Here is a 15,505-nt window from a genome sequence, read left to right as displayed (position 1 = left end):
CAAATATATTCATACTAACTGAAGGGACGTTGCCCGTGGTATTCTAAAGTTCGACAAATACTTCCTGAAATACAGATAGTTTATGCATATAAAAGTTTTTGAGATTTTTTAACCTCTTTTTCTATGTAACCTGACGTTGTGTATCTTTTACATTTTAAACTTTTGCTACAGGTTGCCAAGATATTATAAATTTTGTTGGTTTTCGCCAAAGAAGTAAGTAAATAAAGCAGATGCAATTTTCACATTAAAAAATACGTTTCGGTCTGGGTTCACTTTCTTTAGTTCTCGAGATTTAAAAATATATTTCGGTCTGGGTTCACTTTCTTTAGTTCTTGAGATTTAAAAATATATTTCGGTCTGGGTTCACTTTCTTTAGTTCTTGAGATTTAAAAATACATCTGTTTGTCAGAAAACCACGACATTCACTTTTCATCTCAATCAAAAACTCATTTTTATGTGTTCAAACATCGAAATTTCTTTTCATTTATCAGATTTAATTATAGCATTTGATTTCCTAACTCAGTCCTCATTTATTTCTTTTATTTTAATACTCTATCCGGTGCAGTCGGCTTAGCAAAGGGTATAGTAGAAGTGCACGTTGAAAAAACGTTGGAAACTAACTCAACAAATCAGAAAATATTTTCAATATGCATCAATTTGTCGCAGTCATGCAATCCTAATGCATTTTCACACAACATTACATTAATGGTCAGTTTTAAAGGGACTGTCTTTGTATTGTACACCCTGGATAATATTATTTAGCCAAATTAATAGTTTACAATATAAAAGGTCTACGCTGTATTTTTTACCATGCATCAATAAAATATTTTCTAAAGTTCTGTATTTACAAAGATTCTGAGGATGAAAAGTTCTGATTTCTAATTATTTAACAAATATATATTTTTAAAGTAATTGATGTTTTTGATAGATATCGAGTTCCACAGCTTATCGGCAGATAAACACAAAACTTCCCGGCTCAGATCACAAACATATTTTGGTCTCCAATTAGCCAATTAGCCTTCGGTAGCCAATGGTAGCCAATAGTAGCCAATGGTAGCTAATGGTAGCCAATGGTAGCCAATGGTAGCCAACGGTAGCCAATGGTAGCAAATAGTAGCCAATAGTTGCCAATAGTAGCCAATGGTAGCCAATAGTAGCCAATAGTAGACAATCGATCGTAGCCAACGGTAGCCAATGGTACTAAAAATAAATGCTTAAGTTACTTTTTGTTCCTGTTGCATCCTGCTGATTTAGAAATATTAAGTTGCAAGATGAATGCCCTTGAGCATCTCCTCCCCTCTTGCCCTCAACGTCTACCTCATGTCCCCCTTCCCGTCATATATCCCTCCCCTTCTTGGAACTCCCACTCTTTCCTGAACCTCCCCCCCCCCCAACTCGCCTAAAAATGGAATTTTCATGATGGATCATTTGAATTTTTAATGGTATAAAAAGGGATGTTTTGAAAAACTATTACCCTCCCCCTCTTAACTGAACCGCCCCACCCCCCTTCTCGCACCGCCTGCTGTAACCTAGAACCCCGCCCCTATTATAATCTTCAACCTCTGCACATAAATCTTCACTGGGGGTTTAAATAATTATTTTGACTTGAATGTTAATAGAAAAGTTTAAAATTGCTCCCTGAAAAAAACTGATCACATAAGTATCACGTTGCCGGTTCTCTCGTTGCTTAAAAATGGGAAAAGAACCCAAAAATTAAAATGTAAAAAAATGTTTTTAAACTATGTAGTTAAAAACTCCAAAGCATTTATTATTGTGGATGTCAAGTCTACTAGAAACATCAAGAATGGGTTTACATCACTTGATTAATGTGGATGTCAAGTCTACTAGAAACATCAAGAATGGGTTTACATCACTTGATTAATGTGGATGTCAAGTCTACTAGAAACATCAAGAATGGATTTACACCACTTGATTAATGTGGATGTCATTGTCAAGTCTACTAGAAACATCAAGAATGGGTTTACATCACTTGATTAATGTTGATGTCATTGTTAAGTCTACTAGAAACATCAAAAATGGGTTTACGATTAATGTGGATGTCATGTCTACTAGAAAACATGGGTTTACACAACTTGTTTAATGTGGATGTCAAATCTACTAGAAACAAGGATTGGATTAGACCCTTTATGAGTGCGAAATATGAATGTCAAGTCTACCTGCAACATCAAGAATAGGTATACATACACCCGTTTGACGTGTGGATGTCAAGTCTACTAAAAAACATAAAAAACCATTGATGAGGTGAAAAAGTGTATATGCAGTTAGAATATGTATTAATTAAGAGATGATTTGCTCTAACATTTTTAATTTGATTCTCACTAAACGGAATTGAGTCTTTGCCACAAACTCTGAATTTATAATCCCTATATCTTTAGAATTCAATGTCGCAAATCTTTGATATTTCAAACTTACATTATTTGATATTACATAATTCATAGTTTGAAATAGCTAAGGTCTACGACATTGGAATCCAAAGATATAGGGTTTAGAAAAGAAGAGTTTGTGGCAAAAACTCAATTCCTTTGAAACTTTTCCCGAATCACATTTAATTCAAATTCAATTCAAATTTCTTTAAATAGCAGTTTATGAAATTATAGATTATGAGAGTGAATACTTCTAATATCTTTAAAAGAGATTTTTTTGTCCCCAGGACATGATCGGGTTGTTACGATCAAATCTCGGAATTTTTTCTATTGCGAAAGTTTGGTGTTGTCTGGGTTTTTATATTGATCTACCAGGGGTTGTAATCTGGCAGCACATTCATCCATCCACGCTTCATTCATCCTGAGAAGAGGGTTGACAAGATTCCAGCTGCCTAAGATTTTTCTTAGGCCTGTGAATATAGAGTGCAGGAATCCTTCTGATATACTGGAATGAGGCCCGGGTGCCGTACTGATAGGAAACATCACACTCATTGCTCCCTAACATCTGTAAGCCCGGATTGGATACCCCCAGATACCTATAGCTGGCAACCATAGACTCTCCCTGCTTGTCTTCCATTCCTCTCTTCATCGTCATTCACTTGGACCAATCCCACTTGAAGCTTCTTTCTTGTTGAGCAGAAAGCACGCACCCTTTCGCTGCGAGAGTTGTTGACAGCCGCCCCTCTGTCCTCCTACATCCGTTAGGTGGTCATAACTGCTAAACCAGATGTCGGCTTCAGATGTTTTTGAAACCACAGGTTTGTGTGGAGTACGGGAATCGAACCCGTGAACACCAGTCTGGACACCAATCCAGTAACTGGCTGTGGACAAGTGTGCTTAACTTCAGTGATCTAACGAGAACTGGTGTCACACACTCTCCACCCCACCCCACTAATATCATTTCTATATTTAAACAAAATAAATTTAAACTACACTATTAATATATATATTTAATACTAGCTGAAGGGCGCGGCGTTGCCCGTGGAAAAAAAAATCGGAAAAAAATGTTCGATTTTTTTTTAACCTGTAACACCCCTTGGCCACCCATGAGTGTCCACAAAAAATATCTTATTTTATTATATACAAAGATGTAATATGAATGTAGATCAATGTGTGTGAATAAATCTTTAATAATAATAATAATAAAATTTGAAAACGCCTGAGTTTATTTAATCTCAAAAGCAGGGGTCCCAACGCGATTAGAGGGGGGGTCATCCAATAAAAGATTTAAATAATTATCCAAAATGTCTGGCCATCACATAAAACCGTACTTATTATACTGTGAGCCCTTTATAATACGTATAATATATATAATATAATATATAATATATATATATCTGGTGAACCAGAATATAATTGTTTTCTTTGTTCCGTTTAAACTTATATAAATGTTTGACCAGGGTTTTTGGTATCTTGGAAACCGTTATATACAGGGTGAGACAGAAATAATATAAATTCACAACACCAAAAAAATATGTTTAGTAATTTTAAATGCATGTACATTTGAAAAAGGGCAACCTTGGATTATAAATGTTTTTTAAGTATGGTTGAAAAAATTTAGAACAGAAAACTGACACAGTTGTTTTCATATTAAAAAATCTAAAGCTGTCAGTTTTGAAAGTTGTAAAAGATTAATGGTTACACCCTGTATTTTAAACTAATTTAGGTTTTTATATATTACACTAAACACGAGTTCAAGTTTCAGAGATAAATATAGCTTATTGTAGAATATTAATAAAACTTGCAGTTCGAATTTTTAAGGGGGGAATGATCGTGGTTGTAGAGGAATTCATTCTAGATTTTCAGAGCACATGCTTTTCACAACTTTTTCTAGTAACACCTAATAAAGGAATTTTTATATATTTTATTCCATACCATCATAAAACTAATTTATTTCGAACATTAGTGAATTCCCATAAGAAACTTGAAATCCATCTTTTGGAAGCTAAGATGTTTTTTTCTAACTGTCCTAAAAGTCTTTCCTTAGGACCATTTGTTGACCTGGCTATAAACAGCAAATTTTGGCCTGATCGGTTCCGTCAGTCTGATTTTTATTGGATACAAAGCAGACAAACAGAATGGAAAAATGTTTATGTATTGTAGAAGCTTTTTGGAAAGAAACTTATTTGACCCAAATCATGGATGAGACTGTAAAGACGACCTAGAAACTCTTTAATTATGACGTTTCCAAGGTTAAATCGAGTATTCTATCATAAATATAATTTTTTTCAATAAATAGGAAAAAATTTACATTTACAGGGAATCATTTATTTGAAAAAAGACAGTCTTAATTCTGTAGTTTCTGAAGTCTCATCTTTTGTATTTTCAAAAAAAAATTGACCCCTTTTTTGTAAGCTTTAAAATTAAATTTTGTTATTTTTAATCAATATTTTAAATCCAGAAGTTTAGAGGGCGTATCTCTGTAAGGATCTATAGGATTAATGTCATATTATTTTCCTCCTTTCTGGTTCTGCACTGTCGCCATTAATTAGTTGGTATTTTATATATATTACGAAAGAAAATATATTATAAAACAAAACCAAACTGGTACCAAGAGAGAGATTGAGGAGTAGGCAGTAGGGAGTAGGGAGTATTGAGCATTGAGTATGGAGTATGGAGTATGGAGTATGGAGTATGGAGTAGGTAGTAGGAAGTAGGGAGTAGGGAGTAGGGAGTATTGAGCATTGAGTATGGAGTATGGAGTATGGAGTATGGAGTATGAGTAGGCAGTATAGGGAGTAGGGAGTAGGGAGTAGGGAGTAGGGAGTATAGGGAGTACAAATTATATAAAAATGAAAGTATAAGAAGAGTTAAAAGGTTAAGGTTGGGGAATACCAGCAGTAAAGGTTAATCTAGCTTGCTATTTATATATTTACCTTTCTACTACTTCACTATAGCTTTTTATCTTAATAGTTTAATATCTAACTTTCTTCCTTGCTTACTAACTATATACACAGCTTTCTATCTAAGCATGTACAATGTTTACTAGCTAAGTATCTACATCGATTCATTATCTGCATTGTTTATGAGGTAGCTCTTCTACAAGCTATAACTATCTGTGTAGCTTGGTAGACCCTTGTCTATTGTTTACAAGGCTAGATTATTGCCTTCATTGCTTACTAGCTATTCTTTACAGTTTAATAATCTTTTTACTTTAATAACTATTTAACAGTAGTAAAATGAAACCTAATAGTATTTTTACATTTCATCAGTTCAATTTATCAATGAAGAGGTTTAGTGATTTTCAGTTCCAGTATATTAAATTATTTATCTGCGTAATTTCAAATTTAAAGTTGTTAACTAATTAACTAATGCATAATTTTACTCATATAAGAACTTTTTTTTGGTTTCGTTCCAATCACAATTTCGTATCAATAGGAATATTAAAATATTCAACACCATTAGTGTACATTATTGTTTATTTTTGAACAAATCCGTTGTGAAACAAATTTATTGTTGAACAAAGAGGCTTGTTGAACAAAGTCATTGCTGAACAAGGGTGTTGCTGAATAAGTCCATCATTGAACAGATCATTGTAGAACAAGGTCATTGTTGAAAAAGGTCATTGTTGAACAAGGTCATTGTTGAACAAGGTCATTGTTGAACAAGGTCATTGTTGAACAAGGTCATTGTTGAACAAGGTCATTGTTGAGCAAGGTCATTGTTGAAAAAGGTCATTGTTGAACAAGGTCATTGTTGAGAAAGGTCATTGTTGAACAAGGTCATTGTTGAACAAGGTCATTGTTGAACAAGGTCATTGTTGAGCAGGGGAATTATTGAACGATGGTATTGTTGAACAGGTGTATTGTAAAACACAGAGGCTTGTTCAACAATGGTATTTTAAAACAAAAGTTATTGTTAAACAAGAGAATTAGTGAACAAGGGAATTTCTGAACATATATTGTTGAACAAGGTATAATGTTGAACAAGGTATATTGTTGAACAAGGTATATTGTAGAACAAGGTATATTGTTTAATAAGTTATATATGTTGAACACTGTAAACAAGGTATACTGTTGAACAAGGTATACTGTTGAAAAAGGTATATTGTTGAACAAGGTATATTGTTGAACAAGGTATATATGTTGAACAAGGTATATTGTTTAACAAGGTATACTGTTGAACAAGGTATATTGTTCAACAAAGTATATTGTTGAACAAGGTATATTGTTTAACAAAATATATACGTTGAACATGGTAAACAAGGTATATTGCAGATCAAGAATATCGTAGAACAAGAATATTTCTGAACAAGGTAACTCTTAAACAAAATATTGGCGAACAATTTTTGCTAAACAAAAAGGGTTAAAGAGGTAGTTAGGGCGATACAGTTGTTAGGATTTATATTTGTTATTAAACCAATTACATATTACGCTCCCAATCTATGATTTAACCGCTTCTACCATTAAAGTTTAATATGTTGCCGGTATAATAAGGAAATATGGTTGAACCATTCAGCCCATATGGTTAAATACAGTCTACACTGCTCTAACCTACCTACTTCATGTTTACCACTGCTTTGCATTTCTTATCAGTTCAATTATACTATTATTATCACTGGCAGATCTTAAAATGTTTTAATCAAGAAATTATGATAAGAACGATATTCATCGGAAAATGTAAATGAATTCTGTACTTTTTTCATAGCTAGTAAATTTCTCTACAGTTTCCCTACAGTTTAGATTTTTGTCAAATAGTTGGATTAGCAAATAATTTATTTAAATATGAAGGATCAAATAAATAATTTAAATAGTTTGGATTCCAGTACGCTTATCCGTAGTGGGGAGCAGGGGCATAAGCTGGTGCAGCAGTAGGATAAGCAGGCTCGTGTTTAGCAGAATCAGCAGCATATCCATACACGATCTCAATGCAAACCTCCTTGGGGAGGGTCAGCTCAACAGTCTGGCAAGCGGGGGCGGACAGCTGGGTGATGCACTTCTCTAGGGTAACAGTCTCTTCCTCAACCTCGGGCACAGTGATGCACTTCTCGGCAGTCAGGTCCTCGCAGGAGATTTTAGGAAGGCTGATGGGTTTCTGGACACAGTTCTTGATGGGCTCGGGGGAAGCAACCTCGACGGCGGGCTCGACGGGGGTGACAACAGGGGTGTTGTAGCAGGTCTCCTGGGCGACCTCCTTGCAGTAGTTGTGTCCGTATCCTTGTCCGTATCCATACTTAGCGGGCTGGCAGACGGTGACCATCTGGTGGTTGCACTCCTTTACGAAGGTGACCTCGACGGTCTTGGCGGTGGTGGTCTCGGTCTTTTGCTGGTAGGAGTAGGTGCAGATCTCGTTGGCAACCTCTTCGGTAGACTCGGAGCAGACGGTTCTGGTGACGGGGAAGCACTGCTCCTTGTCAACGATGTTCCTCTTGACAATCTCAACAGGCTCGCAGACGGTCTCGAAGGCGGGGGTGCAGACCTCAGCGGACTCAGTTACTTGTTGCACGGAGCAGTTGTGCTTTGGGGGCTCGTAGGAGTGGTAGGCAGGGGCGGGATGATGGTAAGGGGCGGGTTGGTGGTAGGCGGGGGCAGCATGGTAGGGTGCGGGCTGGTGGTACACCTGGTTAGGGAGTCCAGCTACCAATGGGACAAGGGCGAGAAGTGCGAAAACCTGGAATAAAAAAATTTAGAAAAATGTTAAATGGTTTCAATTATTCAATTAATTGCAATTGGATGATTCTCCAAATTTATATTGCTATTATGCCTTTATTATTAATATAACTGTAAATAATTTAGTTTATAAATCTGAATATATATTTTAGTATTTGACCAACCTGCATGTTGATGCTAGCGAACCAACTGTGTGAATGACTATAGAAGCACTACAACAATGTTTTATATGCAGCTGCTGTGACGCCGGCGCCAACTCCCCAAACCAACACGGCGCCAACACGGGGCCTTTCTTTTCTATTTGATAACGGTAGAGAGGAGACGAGAGGAGATATGTTTAATCACGTAATTTCTTCAGATTATATCATTATTTCTGACTTCATCATTTTACTATGAAATCCTTTATAGTTCCTGAACATAAATAACGAGAGCATTGAAAACAGTTTAACTAGAAAATATTATTGAATATAAGATCTTATTGAAATTCTTTCAAATTATCAGTCTTCAGTATTGAGTATACGTTCATGATTGTGTGGTACTTTTTTGCTTTACTGATCATATTTTGACTTTTTATCAAACATCTTGTCTTTTAACAGAAACCTTGACTTTCTGAGTTACATCTTAATAATATATGTAAAGTCCTTTAAGTAGGAGAATTTGAGAGAGAATTTTTTACGGAGCCAGCGAACACAGAGAACAAAAAAGATAGGAAAGGTTAGATGGAAGAGAAAAGACAAAAGAAATAAAATCAATTCTTAAAAGGAAAAAAAAATTTCCTTATTTCTTTCTTTTTACTTTTTATGACTGACTGAGAAAAACTCAATAACTCAATTATGTTTGAAAATCCAGCTTTCTACAAGTCATTGGCAAATCAACGCTTCATGCGATTAACAAAATCATATTATTAACCAAACCAATTTAGTTTGCTACAGGCAAAAGCAGTCATCCAGGCAGTGTGCCTGAGGACTCAGGCAGTTAGTATTAAAGCCCGGTTTTAGGCCTAAAGGGAGGGCTTTGGGTTTTTATGAAGAGTGAGAAGATTTCAACAGCCTCAGACCAATACTTTTTGAGTTATGTAAAAAAAACTACAGGGGGGGGTCAAATTGCCCCCCCCCCCAGCGGGAATAGGGTTAACGGTAAAAGAATAATCTTGATTTTTTTGTGAAAATCCTGACTTTTTATATTAGTTTTGACTTTTATAATTAAGACTGTTTATCGATTAATTAAAATTTTTAATAATTTTGACTTTTTATCAACAACTTTAATTTATTATTAATAATCTTGCATTAGCTATCTTGACTCTAATATCAATATTTTCTTGACGTTTATCAAGATCTTAACTTTTAAGATGATCTTTACTTTTTATCTTATCATCTTCAAAATCTGGACAATTTTTTTTATAAATCTGGACAATTCTTTTTACATTATTGGTTTTATTAGAAGATATCTTGGGTTTGCATTTGACTAACTAAAAAATCTGGACTTTCTTTTTAACCATTTTCTTCTACTTTTTATCTCAACTTTTTACGTTGAGTAATACTAATCATACATTCCGTGTATAGTGTAAACTTTAATGTTATTCACTTTTTTCTCATTTTATTCTTAAAAAACTGTAATGTTTTCTGCATTCCGCAGATTTATATGTGTAATGAGTTTCTTTAAACCTAAAAAGCTAAAGCAGTGTATCTTTTACAAACGTCTACACGTGTATGGATGGAGGATTGTATTCTAAATAAGGCTTGTATTAAACTAACAGACATAAAAGATAGACTAAATTAAACTTAATTCCCTTCAACACAAAGAGTAAGAATGAGTTGTGCTTTGATTAACGATTGCTAAAACTAAATGCAAGTCTAAATGCAGTATTAATGCATATGCAAGACGGATACATGATGTATGTACAATGTTACAAAGGTACATAAAAAATGTTAGGATAATACAGATTAATCTAATAACAAACCATAAACTGAGTCAAGTATATAGAGTGCAGGTAGATACAGAGGAAATTATATAGAATCTACTTGTAATCTAATATTAACTCTGTGATTTGTGAACGTATTGTTGACACAATTGATAAAATATAAATATTAAAGGGAGTGACCGGCTATGTAAGGTAGTTGAACTGAGGACGCAGTGTTGTGGAAAACTTCTTTAGGATTCATTTGAGAGAGACATATTTCACTTTTTAAAAGTCTGTAAATCCTGAGTTTAAGCGCAAATTCGACGTTCAAAACTCCTGATTTGGGGGTGGATACGCTTTCAGAATTAGTTTTTTAAAATTATTAATTAACGACGACATAAAATGTAAAAATATTCTACAATAAACTACAGACGTCATGTTTAGGAACATTTTGAGAAAATAAAAATTAATCTTATCATCGAAAATAAGTAATCTTGTTCAATTATTAGTTTCTATTATCTCATTATTCTAGTTTCTCGATATTCACAAAGATCTTCGCAGATTTTCTATAATTATTATTGAAAAGACGACATCTAAAGAATTTGAAGAAATCTGCGATAAATTCAAAGAAAATTGGAATTTAAATATAATAATGAAAACGAAATAATCGATTTTAACATTGATTTATTGACAAATTTCTTTTGTGAAATATGTTCCTAGCCATCTAATTAGATTACTGTATAATTTTTGCTTTATTTTTCGTTGTCGTTATTTAATAATTTAAAAAAACTAATTCTGAAAGCGTATCCACCCCCAAATAAGGAGTTTTGAATGTCGAATTGCGCTCAAACTCAGGATTTACAGATCTTTAAAAAGTGAAATATGTCTCAAATGAATCCTAAAGAAGTTTTCGACAACACTGCATACTCAGTTCAACTACCTTACATTGCCGGTCACTCTCTTTAAAAGATGAAAATTATAATAAAGATTCTTTTAGTTCTTGAACACATTTAAAAGATCTGTTCTACTTATACTACTGCTGATATCTGTATTAATAATTAATGTGTTCTCTGAATATCAAAATGATAAACTATATTTAAGATTAAAGATTAAACTTATTGATGAAGAAAGCTTTAAACGATTATATCTAAACCTTTAACAAATATAACTTTAAAAGTTTTAGCGTGAAAAGATTTCAAATAAAAAAAACTCTTCTGCAGCTTGAATTTTCTTTGAACGGCCCGTAAATAAAATTGTGTTAAGTTTTTCCATGGTTTTTAATATTCCTCCAAGTAAGTCGGAAACACAAAGATATTGCAGGGTTTCAGTGTATCTTTCATCGTTTAAAAGAATTAAACATGATTAGACACTAGTGATTATCTGATAGGGGTAAAAGATGTTTAAATTCTAATATTCAAGACATTTTTCAATCTCATTGAAAACTAGAAATCCCATGCAAGGTTAATCAGTAGACACACGTAGATTAATATTTATAAATTTTAAAGTTTTAAAGCAATTACACAACTGAGTGGAATTATATTTAATACTGACATAAAGGAAAACTAAAATAATTATTTTTAGTACACTTGAATTGATCTTTGCCACTGACTCAAGGTTTCTAATCCCTATATTTTTGCAACCTGAAGGTGAAAACCTTTCTTGTTTCTAACTTAGATGTTTGATAGTATAAGTATGATTCATAGTTTGAAACATCTGAGGTCTTGACATTGGGTTTCAAAAGATATAGGGATTAGAAAATCTAAGGTTGTGACAAAAACCAATTTTTTTACAAAAGAATAATTTTTTTTATCAAAAAAATAAGTATATTAAAAATTAATATAGTTTGTTGAATAATTTGATAATATAGATAGATATCTTATTTGATAGATATCTTATTTGATAGATATCTTATTTGATAGATATCTTATTTAGAGAAATACGAGATTTACAACAACTGAATTATTAAATGGTTGAACAGCTAAACTTTTAAAAAGAAAGCTGTAAAAAATAAGCTGATTGAAATAATTGATACACTAGGAATAATCAGGGATAGAGCAAACAAATTCTTTTCTCCGATTCTATAAAAATGTTCCGTTTTGAACTAGTTGGTAGTTAACTCAACTTCTTTATGTTCATTTTATCCTAATTCACGTTTAAAATTTAAACATTAGTTTATTCAATAGAATTTACTGGTTTATGACATTGCATTGAAATACAGCCTAGTAATGTAGTCAACCTTAATTAAAACGTTTACACGGCTTAATTAAGATATTAGGATAAGATAATAAGTAAGATTAAAAAACTTCTCGAAGATTTCTTGTACATTTTTTTTCAGTCAAATAGTTATTGCAAAGGACTTAAATTTGAGAAACATGCTTAAAAGTTGTCAAAAAATTTAGGAAAGTGTTATTTAAAGAAAATAAACATTAATGCATGTATATTTGAGCGGTAGAATGAATAAAAACTTGTTATTCCGTTGTTTTCAAAAATAAATTCAAATTTTAAAAGTTCTGAAAGACCAGCTAAATTTGTCAAAATGGGTTAAAAAAATCTTTGTAAATTAACTAATTTAAAATACATAATTTAAGTTTTTTTGAATTCTATTTCCATATAATAATCTTGATTCACCCTGTTTTTTACTCGTGAACCACTTTTTCCAAGAGCAACACATAATAATATCCCGTGGCTACAATACAAAGTACTTCTTTATTTTTGACCGGGGTGTTTTCATATCATGAGTGTCAAAAATGTTGCCCTAAATACATGCTGCGTAGAGTCTGGCAGCTTTTAAAACAGCTTGTCTAGCGACCGCGCCCACTTCGGTCCGCGTCAATTCTGACGCTACTGACGCCAGTGCACGGAGACTAGGCGCCGGCGCAGTGCAGATAGGCTAGGCGCCGGCGTTTAGGTTGAGTATAAATGATACTGATAGAGGTTTTGTACTCATTCAAACAGTGTTCCTTGTAGCAGAATCATGCAGGTAAACAAACAACAAATATATTCGGATACAACAACAACGCAGTAATTAAATAATTTACAATTGCCAATGAAATCTAATTAAATCATACAACCCGCTCAATTATTAATGTTTACAGTGAAAAACAGATTTTGAATAAGAAATATTTTAATTTGTTGAAAATCAGATTTTTTACTGTAACTCTTCAAAAAAGTGAAATATTAAAAATTGTAAAAATCATATATTTTCAGGCTTTTGCACTTTTTGCTCTTATCCCTTTGGTAGCTGGACTCCCTAACCAGGTGTACCACCAGCCCGCCCCCTACCATGCTGCCCCCGCCTACCACCAACCCGCCCCTTACCATCATCCCGCCCCAGCCTACCACTCCTACGAGACCCCCAAGCATAACTGCTCCGTCCTCGATGTTGTAGAGGCTGCTGAGGTCTGCACCCCCGCCTTCGAGACCGTCTGCACACCCGTCGAACTCACCAGGAAGAACGTCATTGACGTTCAGCAGTGCTACACCGTCACCAGAACCGTCTGCTCCGAGTCCACCGAGGAGATCGACAACGAGGTCTGCACCTACTCCTACCAGCAAAAGACCGAGGCCACCACCGCCAAGACCGTCGAGGTTACCTTCGTAAAGGAGTGCACCCAGCAGATGGTCACCGTCTGCCAGCCCGCTAAGTATGGATACGGACAAGGATACGGACACAACTACTGCAAGGAGGTCGCCCAGGAGACCTGCTACAACAACCCCGTAGTCACCCCTGTCGAGCCCGCCGTTGATGTCACCTACCCCGAGCCAATTAAGACCTGTGTCAACATCCCCATCATCCTCCCCAGAATCTCCTGCGAGGACCTCTCCGAGGAGAAGTGCATCACCGTCCCTGCCATCGAAGATGTCTCCGAGACCTTTGAGAAGTGTGTGACCAGCCTTGCTGCCCCCGCCTGCCAGGCTGTTGAGCTGACTCTCCCTAAGCAGGTGTGTGCTGAGATTGTTTACGGATATGCTGCGGATGAGGCCCCCAAACCTGAACCTCACTACGCTGCTGCCCCTGCTCCTCACTACCCTGCTGCCCCCGCTCCTCACTACGGTTAAACTACAGTAGTTGACAATATTTAACTTATTTATTTGGAAACCTTTATTTAAATAAATTATTCACTTGTCTCAATATCTTCTGATATTTTGATACAAGTAGAAATAGTTAATGTAGAACTAGAAAAGAACATTTTAAAAATGGCAGACATTTTGTAATTATAAACATTTGAAGATATTTTACAGTAGGACCCATCGATTATAGAATAGGAAGACGACTTTTAGACATCGGTGAGCCTAAAACTTTGGAATTGTTCAGTGTATTCACAGACCCAATTCACTTAAGAAGATGATTTTCGCCCTAGAGAAACAACTATTTGCTCTCGAACAAAATCAAATACAGACAAGATTGCTTAAATCTCGTCTTCCTCTTCCACAGTTTAAGGAGTCTCATTATAAACAGTAGATAAGACAAGACAACTAAGCGCATACCGTAAAAACAGTTCATATGCAATGGTCAAAATATGTTATATCAATACAAGACAAACGACTTTCAATTTCAATTTTAAAGTCTAATTAATTTCTAATTTCTTATTGAGACACAAAAATGTAAGCAAGAGAAGTTGTCAATGAACAGCTTCTTTTTGTCCAAATGTAAACCGCAAAAACGCTTGTCCGGGATCAACGCATGCATTACAAAAAAAGTCTGCATTGTATTAATAAAACGCCGACCACTCTATGGTATTACTTGTATTCTTTTAATCTCTGTATTCAAGTAGGTGTATGTAATGCATAGTTTTACATTAGAATACGATCTTAAGTACTTGAAAAAGATGTGTCATGTTTAGTGGAACACCCTGTATCCATATTTAATTGCTTGATTTTCAACCCCTGAGTTCTACCATGTTTGCATAAAAAATATAAATATTAAATACTTTGACTTGTGAGACACAAAACTGTAGTGTAGGAAGACGACTGTAAGGATAAAGTTATGATTTAAATATTTCAATAAATATGAAATACAGCAAGCACCGGTAAAACTGTAGTGTTGGAAGACGACTGTAAGGATAAAGTTATGATTTAAATATTTCAATAAATATGAAATACAGCAAGCACCGGTAAAACTATTTGATTTTACAACAACAACAGATTGCTTACAGTGAGAACGAGAAAACAATGGAATAGGAAGCCGACATTATACACTGAAACCCTTTAAAACAAATACATCGGAAGAATTTATCAAATGTCGTCTTGACAATTTTTCAATGAGTTTTATACTATATTTTGTAAATTTCAGTATTTCCGAAAATAAATTAAAAGCCATGAATATGTGGGAACAGTTTTAACCCTATCTCTGCTGGGGTACTTGAAAACCAGGATATGCTGGGGGGGTCAATTTGACCCCCCGTCTAAATCCCATGTTTGATGTCCAAATATGACAAATGATACATCATTGGAAATTTGCAAATTTGCAAAAATTGAATTTTTTATCGCAAAATCCAGTTATATAGTAAAAATGTTTTCAAAAAAAAATTTGTCCAAAAAATGATGAATTA

General features: G+C 34.4%; 2 protein-coding genes across 2 annotated transcripts; one reads left to right on the top strand and one right to left on the bottom strand.

Annotated features, from left to right (window-relative positions):
- Positions 1–7,141: 7,141 nt before the first annotated feature.
- Positions 7,142–8,318, bottom strand: LOC111707621 (uncharacterized). The gene is made up of 2 exons (XM_023480753.1): positions 8,218–8,318; positions 7,142–8,054 (listed from the first exon to the last, which is right to left on the bottom strand). The coding sequence occupies exons 1-2, from the start codon at positions 8,221–8,223 to the stop codon at positions 7,215–7,217; spliced, it is 846 nt and encodes a 281-aa protein (XP_023336521.1). The 5' UTR covers positions 8,224–8,318; the 3' UTR covers positions 7,142–7,214.
- Positions 8,319–12,858: 4,540 nt separating this feature from the next.
- On the top strand, positions 12,859–14,087 carry LOC111707627 (uncharacterized). Its single transcript, XM_023480757.1, has 2 exons — positions 12,859–12,933; positions 13,161–14,087. The coding sequence occupies exons 1-2, from the start codon at positions 12,928–12,930 to the stop codon at positions 14,010–14,012; spliced, it is 858 nt and encodes a 285-aa protein (XP_023336525.1). The 5' UTR covers positions 12,859–12,927; the 3' UTR covers positions 14,013–14,087.
- Positions 14,088–15,505: the final 1,418 nt, after the last annotated feature.

Source organism: Eurytemora carolleeae, unplaced genomic scaffold, assembly GCF_000591075.1.
Source record: "Eurytemora carolleeae unplaced genomic scaffold, Eaff_2.0 scaffold820, whole genome shotgun sequence".
Taxonomy (NCBI): domain Eukaryota; kingdom Metazoa; phylum Arthropoda; class Copepoda; order Calanoida; family Temoridae; genus Eurytemora; species Eurytemora carolleeae.
The sequence above is the reverse complement of the archived record's forward strand: the minus strand, read 5'-3'. Positions and strand labels throughout refer to the sequence as shown.